The sequence below is a fragment of the Sinocyclocheilus grahami genome, unplaced genomic scaffold, assembly GCF_001515645.1.
Source record: "Sinocyclocheilus grahami isolate Dianchi unplaced genomic scaffold, SAMN03320097.WGS_v1.1 scaffold215.1, whole genome shotgun sequence".
NCBI classification, from domain to species: Eukaryota; Metazoa; Chordata; class Actinopteri; order Cypriniformes; family Cyprinidae; genus Sinocyclocheilus; species Sinocyclocheilus grahami.
This window is the reverse complement of record NW_015505394.1, coordinates 540,023-556,164: the sequence shown is the minus strand read 5'-3', so window position 1 is coordinate 556,164 and position 16,142 is coordinate 540,023. Positions and strand designations below refer to the sequence as shown.

General features: G+C 38.9%; 1 protein-coding gene across 6 annotated transcripts in view; it reads left to right on the top strand.

Moving 5' to 3' along the window:
* dpf2 (double PHD fingers 2) overlaps positions 1-16,142 on the top strand; it is a 33,379-nt gene that overhangs the window by 7,962 nt on the left and 9,275 nt on the right. For 3 of the 6 annotated variants that reach the window (XM_016286757.1, XM_016286755.1, XM_016286759.1), the window contains exons 2-3: positions 7,106-7,266; positions 9,313-9,337. In XM_016286757.1, coding sequence (XP_016142243.1) covers positions 7,106-7,266; positions 9,313-9,337 — 186 coding nt within the window. Of the gene's footprint in view, positions 1-7,105; positions 7,267-9,312; positions 9,421-9,642; positions 9,822-9,936; positions 10,030-10,873; positions 10,956-13,327; positions 13,370-16,142 lie in introns of all 6 variants that reach the window. The other 3 variants (XM_016286756.1, XM_016286758.1, XM_016286760.1) reach the window with 3 other exon arrangements.

Genomic DNA, 16,142 nt, shown 5'->3' with positions numbered 1-16,142 from the left:
TCTTCATATAAACAAAATAAGGCTTTGTCTGTGCTCTTTCCCTTTAAAATGAGGCAATCATTTCCAAACAATGATATAATTGTTTAATAATCATTAAACATAATAATAATAATCATGATCCAAACAAAGATGCTGCATACATGCAACATGAGGATTTTTTAAATCTAAATTACATTGTATAATTTCTAAAGTTGAAGCAAAAACAGAATGGTTTGACTTCAGTTTTGTGAAACTATACATAAAAATATCTGCATGAAACACACCGCAGACGAGCTGAACGAGACGCAGATTCACTCTCTGCCAGCAGGTGGCGCTTAAAGCGTTTCCTTGGTTTCCGCTGTAAACAAAGCAGTGCTGCACTTATGAACTTTAATATGCATTATACAGAGGCAAGATGAAAAGAAAAAAAAATACCATTTAACTTTCTAAAGACAGTAAGTTCCCCTCAGACATACATTCATATAAACTCCTACCCCTAACTGAATCGCGATTTGTTTAGCATCTCAACCGATTTGAATCGTCACATATTTAAATCGATTTTCAACCGGCCCACGGTTAATCGTTACATCCCTAATACCTATTAAACTTTATGTAAGTTATTTGTAATTTTATATTAGGCATAGCCTGCCCTATAGCATGGTGTATTTGTTTTGTTAATAAAAGTTCTATGTTTTTATATATACCCTAAAGTGAGTTTGTTGTTGCATTCAAGCAATTGACGCCGAACTGCCATTAATTCAAAAGTGAAAGTAAAATGCGCACGGCGCTTTTAAGCTATTTAAAAGCGAAGGAAAAGAGGGAAAATTCAAGCGAACTAAAAACGAACAATTGCTTTACTCCGAATTGCCGCTATTTGAAAGCCCCCACGGTGATACCGGTATTACCGGTGTTGTCACACGTCGATTAACCGGTGGGAACATTTCCTCACCATCACAACCCTAGCAGTCACCTGTAAATAAAATTTCAGAAATTGCATTGGGTGGATGCTATCTATCAGGCACTGTTATTTTAGTATTATTAGTTGTTTATTATTTAATATTTTGAATTTAGTTTTTAATGTTATATATTTTACTTGTAGTTTCAGTCATTTGTTATGTGCTTTTGTCACATTGTTTTCATTAGTTTTTAAAAAATTTTTTAATATTTATCTTTAGCTTCAATTTATTTTTATTTCAGTTATTTTAGTAGGGCTGGGACAATAAATCGATGCATCGCAATTCGTGGATCAATTCTGAGATTTTTGGAATGCATCGTGATTCTCTCTCTAATCGATTCTGAGCTTAGTTTTTAACAGCAGATGGCGCTCTAGGCCAGTTTTTAACCACACACTCAAATGCTCATGAAGAAGAACGCTTGTGCATTCGGCTGAGTAATGTAAGTGGTTAACTGTACTTTGCACATCGGCTTTTATGATGTAAGATTAATGTAAACACAGCCCACTGTGAACATCCTTGTAATTCGCTTCAACCTTTTCGAAGTTTATGAATGATTATTTTAGGTTCAAATGGTGCGTGTGTAAGGAACTGGAAGCAAGCAGAATACAGCTATTTCTAAAGCACGCAGTGCCATCTGCTGTTAAAAACTAAGCTCAGAATAGGGCTGGGCGATTTTTTCCGATGTTATCGATTAATTCGAATTTAATGTTTTGCCATGATTTTATTTTTTATAAATCGAGGAATTGAGATTTTGAATAGAAATATTACCAAACGTCAGAATTAGACACTTTGACAATATGCCAATGATAACAGTAAAGAGAAAAGAACGATCCAACCGCATGTCGGCGCACGTGATTAACCGCTTGAGTGCTGCATTTTTAGAATGCCGTTTCATGCATGAGATGCTGCAAGAGATGCGAGTGGAACAGTCAAACACGTCCATGTTCACATAGAAAAAACTATAGAAAAGTAGCGCAAGCGAATTAAAAAAAAAAACGTAACTACTACCGTTACTGTATGTCTGATATTTCATGTTTGCATCATGGTGACAGGCTGAAAGCTGCTGTTGTTTTTATAGAACATATAGTTAATAATAGTCTACTGGTTATACCTTCAGTCATTTTGAATTTGAATTACCTTGACTTTTGAGATTTTTTTTCCTCGTATTATTTCTCAACATATAATTTGTACAAGATGTACACTGAACAAAATTATAAACGCAACACCTTTTGTTTTTGCCCCCATTTTTCATGAGCTGAACTCAAAGATCTAAGACTTTTTCTATGTACACAAAAGGCCTATTTCTCAAATATTGTTCACAAATCTGTCTAAATCTGTGTTAGTGAGCACTTCTCATTTGCCGAGATAATCCATCCACCTCACAGGTGTGGCATATCAAGATGCTGATTAGACAGCATGATTATTGCACAGGTGTGCCTTAGGCTGGCCACAATAAAAGGCCACTCTAAAATGTGCAGTTTTACTGTATTGGGGGGTCCGAAAACCAGTCAGTATCTGGTGTGACCCCCATTTGCCTCACGCAGTGCAACACATCTCCTTCGCATAGAGTTGATCAGGTTGTTGATTGTGGCCTGTGGAATGTTGGTCCACACCTCTTCAATGGCTGATGAGAAGTTGCTGGATATTGGCAGGAACTGGAACACGCTGTCGTATACGCCGATCCAGAGCATCCCAAACATGCTCAATGGGTGACATGTCCGGTGAGTATGCTGGCCATGCAAGAACTGGGATGTTTTCAGCTTCCAGGAATTGTGTACAGATCCTTGCAACATGGGGCCGTGCATTATCATGCTGCAACATGAGGTGATGGTCGTGGATGAATGGCACAACAATGGGCCTCAGGATCTCGTCACGGTAACTCTGTGCATTCAAATTGCCATCAATAAAATGAACCTGTGTTCGTTGTCCATAACATACGCATCCCCATACCATAACCCCACCGCCACCATGGGCCACTCGATCCACAACGTTGACATCACCCACACGATGCCATACACACTGTCTGCCATCTGCCCTGTACAGTGAAAACCGGGATTCATCCGTGAAGAGAACACCTCTCCAAAGTGCCAGACGCCATTGAATGTCGGTTACGACGACAAACTGCCATGGATTTTCTCGGCAAAGGAGAAGTGCTCACTAACACAGATTTAGACAGATTTGTGAACAATATTTGAGAGAAATAGGCCTTTTGTGTACATAGAAAAAGTCTTAGATCTTTGAGTTCAGCTCATGACAAATGGGGGCAAAAACAAAAGTGTTGCGTTTATAATTTTGTTCAGTGTAGTTGAATTTCATGCATCTTTTCTGCAAAGATACTTAAGTGATTTGTTTAACATTTACATCATGTTGACAACATGTGTGGTGCACTTGGAATAGAATTTTCTTTAAATAAGAGGGTTAATAAAGAAAAAGTTACTTGAATCATGTTTTAGTTACATTATCAAGTTGACTAATTAAACATCATAAAAAAATCGAGAATCGGTCAAACGTTATGAAAAAAATCAAGATAAAAATTAACCAAATCGCCCAGCCCTAGCTCAGAATTGATTCAATAGAGAATCGCGATGCCTTCGGAAAATCTCAGAATAGATGCAGAATCATTTCTCGATTCGCAATGCATCGATTTATTGTCCCAGCCCTAGATTTTAGTACTTAAACTTCAACTTAATTTATTTTAGTTAGTTGCCAAGGCAACACCTCTCATTTTTGTTATGCATTACATATATTTTCTCATCGGTTTAAATTTCAGTATTATCTCAATTAATAAAAACAGTTTTTAGTTTTAGACTGTTTTAGTCAACCATAACAATGCTGCTAACAGGATGTGCTACCAGTGCTATACTAAGATTAAAGTGCCCCTATTATGCCATTTTTAACATTCCTAATATTGTTTTGGGAGTCTCCTACAATTATTCATTACAGCGAGGTGGTCTTTCTGCTGGACCTTAGGCCTGTCGCACCTCCTACGGTGCCTATGGTGGACTATGCATGGCAGGGGCGTCCTCTTCCCTGAGGCAGGCCTAAACCTGACCGCATACCACGTGGTTTTCTGCAGGGTCTTCAGCTGAGGACCACCGCTCATTGACGTTTCGCCCCTTAACCCAGAACGTCTCCTGGTGGCGGGGCAGTGAACAGGGACGTCTCCCTGACACCCCCTGCAGCAAAACCTAATTCGATGTTACTCCCCAAGCCTTGTCTCGTCGTTTCAGCCAGAGCCAGTGGCTTGCTTTCTCCGCTTCCTCAGAGAGCTCTTTGGTGGATCTGCTCAGTGTGGCTCCCCGTAGTCCCAGGTCCTTGAGCAGGCATGATATTGATCTGCCCACAAAGCCTCTGGCTCCCCTTTGGGGCTGTTTTTCTGCAAAGGGACCAGGACGACTGATCTGTGTAAACGAAAGAATGAATGGGGCCATGTATCGTGAGATTTTGAGTGAAAACCTCCTTCCATCAGCAAGGGCATTGAAGATGAAACGTGGCTGGGTCTTTCAGCATGACAATGATCCCAAACACACCGCCCGGGCAATGAAGGAGTGGCTTCGTAGGAAGCATTTCAAGGTCCTGGAGTGGCCTAGCCGGTCTCCAGATCTCAACCCCATAGAAAATCTTTGGAGGGAGTTGAAAATCTGTGTTGCCCAGCGACAGCCCCAAATCATTACTGCTCTAGAGGAGATCTGCATGGAGGAATGGGCCAAAATACCAGCAACAGCGTGTGACAACCTTGTGAAGACTTACAGAAAACGTTTGACCTCTGTCATTGCCAACAAAGGGTATATAACAAAGTATTGAGATGCAATTTTGTTATTGACCAAATACTTATTTTCCACCATAATTTGCAAATAATTTCTTTAAAAATCCTACAATGTGATTTTCTGGATTTTTTTTTCTCATTTTGTCTCTCATAGTTGAGGTATACCTATGATGAAAATTACAGGCCTCTCTCATCTTTTTAAGTGGGAGAACTTGCACAATTGGTGGCTGACTAAATACTTTTTTTCCCCACTGTACATGCATGCAAGGTCAAACAAGGCTTTTGCTTTCTCAAAATATGTATTTAATATCACCTAATTTTCCAGCGATTCTCAAACGATTTGTTCAAAGCAGTTCTAAGGTTCAGTCTCTCTAAACCCCTCCTTTCCGTGAGCCTACTCTGCTCTGATTGGTCAGCTGGCCCAGTCTGTTGTGATTGGTCTACCGCGTACAGTGTGTGTCGGAAACAATATGCCCATTGTCATAGTTCTGTATTTTAAATGCTCGATAGAAAATATAAACATCTATTATTTATCATACTTACAAGTTGTGATTCAGTAGAGGTAGCTGGTCCAAATAAACTGGGTACTGCGCCATCTTTCAAGAGCAAGCATTTTGTGAATCCCGCATTGAATTCACAGAGATTAGAGAAGCAGTCGTCAGTAAAATTATGTATTTGAGGGCGGGTCAATTAGGTGACCATTATGCAAATGTATTATCCCGTGATGTGTAGTCGTCACTTAAGTATGTTTCGAATTACTGACGACTCGTTCAGGCTGTTCAAAGTCGATTCTTTCTTTTGGGAGACAATAACTTTATTTATCGTGCACTTTCAACTTTACAACTTTGCAGATTGTTTGCTTTCACATACAGCTACATTACACACTGCATGAAAGGCAATATTCGAAATGGCATAATAGGGGCACTTTAAGGTGTAGGGTTACTATTCATGTTAGCATTGTGTAGGTAATCAGTGCTGTGACTGGCTCTGTTTATACCTGGTGTTAAAGGAACTGTCATGAACTGCTTTTTTTATCATTTAGTGCTGTTCTCCGAGGGCCACTTATAATGTTATCAAGATTTTTACATCGAAAAACATAATTTAGAAGTAATAGGCTATTTTCTGTCCTGTTTTGACCCCCTCATCTTAATGCTCTGTTTGAATAGGTGTGGCAGATTGTAGAGCTCAGAAGTAAACACCCACTGCTAAGATTGGCTACCAGTTGTATATGTTTGACAGCCTACATCCTTCACAGATGGACGCTGCTGTGATGTTAGGTTAAAAACTAAACAGACAGTGATATAGAAGCAGGCGTTGATTTTCCTCTGCGGAAGTGGGGTTTAGCCACACTATTACGTCATAAAGTGGCACATTCCACAACCTGTCATTTTGGCAGATTGACTTCAATATAAGCTGTTTTTAGACTAACAAGAAAGTTTGACTTCTGAAACTTGCAGGATGTTTTTGTAGTACAACAACCTCTTATGTCAAAAGATCAAGGGAATTTTGATTTCTCAGTTCATGACCCCTTTAAGATCTTCCACGGCTGAAAGTAAATTAAAAAAGCACATGCACATTCACAGCATTCATGGCTGTTTATGGTTGTGCATTTGTAGTCATTTTACAACGTGGCTCATCTGATACGAAATTAGTCTTAATGTTTGACAGGTGAATAGGTGGTTATTTGTTGTTGTCTGGAAGGAATCAGGGTGCATTAGTGTTTACACCAATTCAGTGTGGTCACATTTCTGACTACCTCTGAATATGGTTTGAAACAGGACCCCATTTACACCTGGATTTAGAGCGGTCCATAAAGTGGATCTTAATAGCAGGTGTTCATGTGGTTAGAGTGTCTGGTTTGTGGAATGTGCTTTCCCTTTGAGCAAGAGTCTTTTGAAGCTGCAGCTCTGTCTTTTGGCGTCTTGGAGGCGGACGATCATCCCAGAGATGTTTTGTTGTCTGGGCTTTAAACCCCTCAGAGCTCTTGGTTCTAACACCGCAAAGCTTTAAGCTTTTGTTTCATCCTCTGTGACATCAACGCCCGTCTGTGCTCTAATCTCATGGGCTTTAGCTAGCCTGTGCTCTCTCCGGGCCTCTTAGTGGTTGCCGGGGTGATGGGTGGCAGCGGCACCTGCTAAGTGGCTGGAGTGAGAGCGTTACAATGACTGAGCTGCATGCCTGCAAGACCTCCTGCTGCATACAAACACACACGGGTGGCTAAGCTGAACAGGGTTGAGCTAGTTTCAGGGAGGCAGTGGTAGGGTGTGTGTTGACACACTATCGCTTGTCGCTGACAAAAATGGCTTCTCTAGACTCTGTGTGAGTTTCAGAAAGCTCCTCTTGTAGAACTTAGATTTGATTCAGGCTGTTGCATTTATTGTAGGCCTTGTTTCTCTGTCTGTAGGCTGGGTGAGCAGTATTACAGGGACGCTATGGAGCAGTGTCACAACTATAATGCCCGTTTGTGCGCAGAGAGGAGCGTGAGGATGCCCTTCCTCGACTCTCAGACAGGTGTCGCCCAGAGCAACTGCTACTTCTGGATGGAGAAACGGCACAGAGGACCAGGTGGGACACACACACACACACTCACTCACTCACTCACTCACTAATCTCTTTACAGAACTGAAGTGTTTTTTTTGTTTTTTTTTAAGCATTGAGTTGACACCAAAATTAGTTCAAACCAATACAGTTGTTGTCAATTTCAAAATGAGTTGATACCAATACAAGTTAATTATTAAATAAATAAAATTCAAATTTTTTATAGAATTTTAATTATAACATTTAACTATATATTATTTTCATATGCATATATCTAAATACACGACAGGTAGTGTGCAGGTAGGTTTCTTCAAGCATCTTGGAGTTGCCACAGTTCTACATTTAGGCTGTCTCAGTTTTTACTGTTTCTTCAAGTAATCCCAGACGGACTCGATAATGGTGAGATCAGATCTCTGTGTGGAGCACGGCTGTTGTTATACTCTGTGTGCATACAAAAATCTCACTGGATTATTACAATTAATGGCAAAAGGAATGTTTGGAAATGTAAACTGATAATTCCTACTGACACACTACAGCAAAAGATAAAAATAACTGGCTTAAAACCTTTTTTTTTTGGTGAAAAATACTAGTGGCCAAAGACTTTTGCACAGTAGTGTCTATTAACATGAATTTATGTAAATAAAATATTTCAAGTAAACAGAGTTTATATAATTATACAACAATATAATTAATATCTCTATATTTTTATCTATCTACATCTACTAATAATATGTTATATATACACACACACACACACACACAAATTATTATAAATATTTCTCAAATAAGTAAATAATAAATTGGATTTACATTTTTTACAGTGTTTTTATGCCTTCCCTTATTTTCACTTAAAGGCCTTTCCACACTGAGCGTGATGCGAAAATGCGAGGCGAATCGCCGACGAATGGTGCTTTTACACGGAGTGTGAAACGATTGATCGCCCTCTGCTAATTCATGCCTACATGCATACTTGTAGCATTTTATTGCTACAAGTTTGATTGCATCATATAATAATTGCTGTTAATGGTGTTCATCGTCTGTTTGATTACGTCTTTAATTGATTTTTCCGTACATTTCTGCCATATGTACAGTGGTGTGAAAAAGTGTTGGCCCCCTTCCTGATTTCTTATTTTTTTGCATGTTTGTCACACTTTAATGTTTCAGATCATCAAACAAATGTAAATAAAAAAAAAAAAAAAAAAACAGGAAGGGGGCCAACACTTTTTCACACCACTGTATATCAATTTGACATAGTCACCACTGATAAGCTACAACTAAATATATTGTAGAAACTTAATTTTCTGTAAAGCTGCTTTGCAACTATTTGTATTGTGAAAAGCGCTATACAAATAAACTTGAATTGAATTGAATACATGCTAAGTGGTGCTGACCAACAACCTCAGATATGTATCTTGTATATGGAGTTAACATCGTTCGCTGCTCAATACGCAGCATTAAATTAAGATAAAGTTTGGTTCTACACCAGAAACACAAACTATGTATAATACTTGTTTTAAATGCTTTTTTTTAATATACGGAATGGCTGGAGATATGATCACATGATTGACAGATCTGAACGTACTCTGACTCATAACACTCACACACGTGGAAGAAAACAGACAGTGCTCTTCAGATCACATAATTCAGTGGCAAATGAACAGAAATTATATTCTGTATAAAGAACGTGTGAATAAATCTGTTCTCAGATACTAATGATAACAAGAACTCAGCTTCCACTCTCTTCTTCGGTATTTGTTTACACTGGTTTTCAAAACAGCGCCACCACTCTTGCCCTTTTGTGCAACAGCAGCTGCTCCGGGCACATGATGTAATCTCAAATCTGATTGGACGGCCCGTTTCATCGTGGAGTGACGGGGAAAAAATCGACACACATGGCAGAAAAACATTCTCGCTTTTTCACGCTGCAAATAATCGCGCCTGGTGTGAATAGCCCCATAGGGATCTATTGTTTTGATTCAAAAGCGTCATCGCACCGAATTTTCACGTTCAGCGTGAAAAGGCCTTAAGACATGACTTACTGTATGTATCTTTTTCATGCCTCTCTCCCCAAAGGTGTTGCCCCAGGTCAGTTGTACACATATCCAGCACGACGCTGGAGAAAGAAGAGGAGAGCTAATCATCCAGAGGACCCTCGTCTAGCCTTCCCATCCCTAAAGCCCGGTACACAACCACTCACTTCCTTGGTCTAATAAAAGTAAAGATATGTTATTTGAGGCTGTTTTTATGTAATTCCCTGTGTGTAGGCCATTCATAGATTTGTGTTTAGGTATTTGTTTCATTTTCCTGTAATTAAGTTTTAATTTAAGTTGTATGTTTTGATGACATTTCTATCCATCTCTGTGCAGTTGCCTATGGATGTGAATGTGCGTATGTATGTTTCAGAGCTGGATCTGGGGCTTAAGAAGGACGTTTTCTCCAGTGATGGCAGCAGCTTAGAGGCTCTTCTGAAGGGAGAGCCACTGGATAAAAGATCTGGATTGGAGCTCCGCACAGGGGAGGAGGAGCCCAGCTCTACAGAGTACTCTACCGGGGGACTAAACCCCAGCAGCAGGATCCGTAAAGTACTGAGAAAACAGCTTATGATTTTGATTGGAGGTGTCACTGTTGTTGTTTTTTTTTTTTATCTCACCTTGCTTAGTTATTCTGTCTGATTGGTTTTCACACTTTTGTGTGTAGAGAATTTTGGAGCCAGATGATTTTTTAGATGATCTGGACGATGAAGATTATGAAGAAGATGCTCCAAAAAGACGGGGAAAAGGCAAGGGAAAGGTGAACTCTTGATCTTCTAAACTTGCATGCATGTACAATGCCATATCATACACCTGGCGCCAGGTGCAACGCAAGTGTTTTTTGCTAGTTTCAGCCCGACAGAGATATAATTTTCACGTCCTGCATCACATTGTTTAAATGGCAAATGCATTTGTGCCCATTGGTCTGAAAACGAGGTGTGTTCAGGCGCATTGTTGGCGTGTTGCTATTTTGAGGCAACTGAAATAGACTGCGCCATTGACCTACTGAAACCTGGTCTAAAGTCAATCGTGCATTTTTTTTTTGTTATTTAAAGAGCGCGTTAGTAATATGCGCCTATAGGAGGGTGAACAACGCGCGTACACTGCTTATTACACACACAGGGACACGCAGAAGAACATTCCAAATATTAAAAATGAAAGGATTACTATGTGAAAGATTATTATTGTGCCCTGTATATGGTCTGCTCACTCACTGTAACCTCACGCACGAGCAGAACCTTTCCTCTCTGGAGAAGTGTTCAGTCTTTGCTCTTGCAAATTCTGCCATGTAAAAAGCGAATCCGCCATGGCACGAGCACAACCGGCTTTTAAAGGGAATGGGAGATGAGACTCTGATTGGTTTATTGCACACTACTCCCAAAACACACCCATTACTCATTAAGAGAATTGGGACAACACTTTTAGCCCATGCGGCGGGCACGGCGTCCATTTTTCCCGTCGCTAAAAGTGGATTCGGACACGCCCTAAGTGCACTTGCGCCATGCGCTTTAGCCCATGCGCTTGGATCGTTAAAATATGGCCCCTAATTTGTGTTAGCAAAACACATCTAAAAGGATACATTTATGATAATATCGGTTTCACAGGGTCGTGGTGTCAGCAGTGCTAGGAAGAAGTTGGAAGCAGCAGCTGCTTTGGAGGATCAGGACAAACCGTACGCCTGTGACAGTGAGTCTCATTCAGCATTCAAGGAAACCACATGACTCTCACCAGCTGACCTCTCTGTGATCTCATCTGGAGATTGACTCCTTTTTGCTATAAATAGGCTGAGCTATACTGTAACGCATCCAGTCACAATCAAAGATCTGTGTCACCCCTTCTCAGCATAGCTGGTCACGATGAGCTTCACCACATGAAAGCTTGCAAAAAGTACCAGATATTATCTTTTTTGACCCTGGACCACAAAACCAGTCATAAGGGTCAAATTTTCGAAATTGAGATTTATACATCATCTGTGATGTGATGTATGGTTTGTTAGGATAGGACAATATTTCGCAGAGATACAGCTATTTGAAAATCTGGAATCTGAGGGTGCAAAAAAAAATCTAAATATTGAGAAAATCGCCTTTAAAGTTGTCCAAATGAAGTTCTTAATGAATATTACTTATCAAAAATTAAGTTTTAATATATTTACAGTAGGACATTTACAAAATATCTTCATGGACCATGATCTTTACTTAATATCCTTAGACTTTTGGCATAAAAGAAAATCAATAATTTTGACCCATACAATGTATTTTTGGCTATTGCTACAAATATACCCCAGAGACTTAAAGAGCAGGTCATATGGTATTTTAAAGTGTCCTAATATTGTGTTGGAGTCCCCTATAACAGGTTTAAATGCATCTGAGGTCAGAAAACATTGTAATTTTCTCAGAATATACATTTAATATTAGAGTAATTTGCCAATGATTTCGAAACGATTCGTTCCAAGCAAGTTCGGAGCAAACCCCTCCCTTCCATAAACCTACTCTGCTCTGATTGGTCAGCTGGCCAAGCCTGCTGTGATTGGCACAGAGAGGAGTCCTTGAGCAAGTTAGCGAGCACTACTATTGACAAAGCACCTTTACATAAAACAATAATATAGTGCTCCGATCCGTTCTTATAATAATGACATAAAATACAAAAACACTTGTGCAAGCGAATCGTGCCCACAGCTAAAGTTTAGCTGCTAAACTGTGAACACTTAAAACAATAATGGTGGATACGTTAGTCGAGTGCTAACGTGACTAACTGATGAAACAATACAGTTTGTAATCCAAAATATGTCTACTGTAATGTCTGAACAGGCGCACCAGCCTCCCGCATTAACCCTATAACTGCCGGTGCAGCAAAATAAACAGCAATTTCACAATGATTATAAAGTCTGTGCGCTACACTACATTCTTTATTATTAAACGAAGTAATTAGAACAACGCCGGTCTACATTAATCGACACATTCTTAGGAAATAGTGGATTCAGAGCGAATTATCAGAACTATTTCAGTAAGACAGTAATATCGTGCTTTACCTGGAAACCTAAAGCTGCACTAGGTGTACATCACATATTAGCACAAAAACGTGATATTTTGAGCACTCAATTGAAAATGTACACATAACGTATCAATCGTACTTACAGGTTGTGGTTCGGAGACGGGTGTTAGTCCAAATTAAGAAGATTAGAAGCCAACGAAGATAAAAGCCAAGATTAGAGAAGCAGTCCGCAGTGAAATGACAAGCACACAACAAAAGGTTTGAATTGTATTTCTGTGGTATCCTTGAACACAGCGTCTTCTCAACATGATGTAAACACACTAACTAGCGGAAGTGTTTGTGGGCAGGTCAGACTCGCGGGCAGGCGGGGATAATGCAAATGTGTTACCCAGTGACGTATACCCGTAACAGGCAAAAGATTCGAAAATACGACGACTCGTTAAGGCGATTCAGAATCTACTCTCTCTTTAGAGAGACAATATCTTTATTTATCATGTACTTTTTTTGATTAACAACTTTGCAGATTGTTTTCATTTAAGGATAGGTACGTTATAAACTGCAAAAGAGATATTTTTCAAAAACGCATATGACCTGCTCTTTTAGACTGGTTTTGTGGTCCAGGGTCACATTTTTCCAGGTTTTCCTCATTTGACATGCTGAACTTGAATAATTTCTTAGTCAGCTCTTTATTGTCTACTCATGAAGGCCAGAAGTACAAAAAACAAAAAATTTATATTTTTGTTGAAAAGATCTTTAAAAAAATAAAAGCATTCTCCTTTATACTGTATGCTGTAATTTACAAATCCCACATATATCCTGATTAAACTAGTAAGCTTAATTTTCTAAACCAGAGGACAGTTTCTACTTAATGTCCATATGGTTTCATGTTGTTTTTTCATAGTTCTGGTCTGGATCTCTATTCTCTGCCTTTGTGTCTTTGCCCTTAAATGTGTCATAATACTGTGATGCAGATGTTCTTTATGAGTTTTTCTCCTGATTCTTGTTGTCAGTCTGTGAGTCTTTCTGTCTTTCTTTCTCTCCTTTTCTTTCTCTTTTCTCTCTTTCAGACACTTTCAAACAAAAGCATATTTCAAAATCTTCCGAAAGAGGTATCTTTCTCTCTTTCCATCTAGTTCTCCTTTCCTCATTCTCTTTGTCTTTTTCTTCTCCTTCCCCACCCGCTCATGTCTTGGTTTCCCTCTTTCTCTTTACTCTGTGCGCATTGCAAACATGATTTGTGCCTGACAAGAAAATGCACTGAACTTTTATTTGAAACTAGGGGTTATTGATGGCTACATTTTACACATTCAACTACATTTTCTTACGTAAGGAAAACTGCCTGAACAGCCTTAAGTCTGACAGCTGCTTCACAGGAAGACATTTTTCCACAGAATTCATTTATTTTTTTCCCCCTAAAAACGCTTAACTGCCTCTGGGCAATGTGAAATGTTCAGACACGTTCAAGCAGGTTGTTTGTGGCAGCATGGCTTAATATCACTTCCCAGACTGAGGTACTCTCATCGTGAATGGTTTGAAAATAACTTTATACTTACAGTTATAACTGTCTGTTTCTAACAGTTTACTCTCATGCTTCATATGAATCCGTATCAGCAGGGACCTGGTGATAAAATATTATTAGATTATTATTATTATTATTAGAATTTTTTTTTAATAAGAGAAATCTCTTACGCTCACCATGACTGCATTTATTTGATCAAAAAGACAGTAAAACAGTAACATTATTGCAAGTAATATTGTTACAATAAAAAAAAACTGTTTTCTATTTTAATATATTTTAAAATGGGATTTCTGATTCTTGAAATGAAAAGCTGATTTTTCAGCATCTATTACTCTAGTTTTCATCAACAATAGAAATCTTTTGTAATAATGTAAAAGCCTATACTGTCACATTTGATCAGTTTAATGCATCCTTGTTGAATAGAAGTATCACTTTCTTTCAAAAAGAATATTACTGAACTCACTTTTGAACATTTGTGTATATCCATGTCTAGGTCCCAATACATCAATATTTCATTTTGTTTGTTTAGTGTGTAGTTAATCAGCTGTGGTGCATTGCAATATTTTATTCATTTTACTTTCATCTGTATTAGGCTTCAGTGCTTTGTTCAATTATATTCTAAGCATGCAATTGATTCTACTGGACATTTCTCCTCCTCGTACACTTTCTCTGATTGGTGGTCAATCTCCTTTTTCACAAAAACATTTGTGAGAAACATTTATCTTAATTGGATATTCTTGTCGTAGAATAATTACAATACTTTAAAATATAGCATTTAAAGATATACATAGAAGTTGTTTGGAATGTAAATTGCTTCTCTTTATCTCCCTCTATTATTCACGTCTCTTTGTGCTTCAATACCTGCTCTGTGTTGTCTCTCTGTAACTCTCTCGTTTCCCAGTTTTTTATTTTGCTGCTTGTAATACTCATCCTTCTCTTCGCCTCCAGGTTGCTCCCTGTTTTTCTCATTCCTTTTTTTGATTAGAGTGAAATAGTGACTCTGCTTTTATGTTGCCAATGGACTTATTACTCCCGTTTCCCGAATGTGTGATACTTATGGTATTAAAGTGCCCCTGTTATGCCATTTTGAATATTGCCTTTCATGCAGTGTGTAATGTAGCTGTATGTGAATGCAAACGATCTGCAAAGTTGTAAAAACGAAAGTGCACGATAAATAAAGTTATTGTCTCACAAAAGAAAGAATCGACCCTGAACAACCTGAACGAGTCGTTAGTAACACATTTGCATAATGGCCGCCTATGTTCTACGTAGGCCGGCCGCGAACAACTTGACCCGCCCTCAAACACGTCATTTTACTGACGACTGCTTCTCTAATCTCTGTGAGTTCAATGCGGGATTCACAAAATGCTTGCTCTTGAAAGATGGCGCTGTACCCAGTTTATTTGGACCAGCTACCTCTACTGAATCACAACTTGTAAGTATGATTAATAATAGATGTTTATATTTTCTATCAAGCGTTTAAAATACAGAACTATGACAATGGGCATATTGTGTCCGACACGCACTGTACGCGGTAGACCAATCACAACAGACTGGGCCAGCTGACCAATCAGAGCAGAGTAGGCTCACGGAAAGGAGGGGTTTAGCAACACTGAACCTTAGAACTGCTTTGAACAAATCATTTGAGAATCGCTGGAAAATGAGGTGATACTAAATGCATATTTTGAGAAAACTAAAGTGTTGTTTGACCTTGCATGCATGTAAACCTATTGTAGGAGACTCCCAAAACAATTTTAGGAATGTTAAAAATGGCATAATAGGGGCACTTTAAAGGGATAGTTAACTCAAAAGTGAAAGTTGTGTCATCATGCACTTACTATCATGTTCCGACCAAATAACTTTCTAGTGTCGAAAACTAAGAGTTATTTAACAATGACCAAGCTGCTATCGTTGGTCACTATTTGCTTTCACTATATTGAAAAAAGGGCGCTTGGTTCTATGCAAGGAAATAAGTCATACCATTTTGGAATGACATGGCTGATGTTCATTTTGTGGTGAACTATTGCTTTTATTTGAATGGAACATATTGGGTGATCTTATTAGCAAGCATATTAACATTTGTCATGCTGTTGAGGAATGAGAATTAATGAGCATCAGGAGAGCCAGGAACGGTGGAATGACCTCTCATGCATGAGAGTGCTTTTAGTGTGAAGCAGCAGTGCCCCATGTGCTGAAGTACAGATCATGTTTCAGTGCATAATGACAATTACAGGTGCTTATAACTTGTCATTGTACTCTGTGTGTGTGTGTGTGTGTGTGTGTGTGTGTGTGTGTGTGTGTGTGTGTGTGTGTGTGTGTGTGTGTGTGTGTGTGTGTGTGTGTGTGTGTGTGTGTGTGTGTGT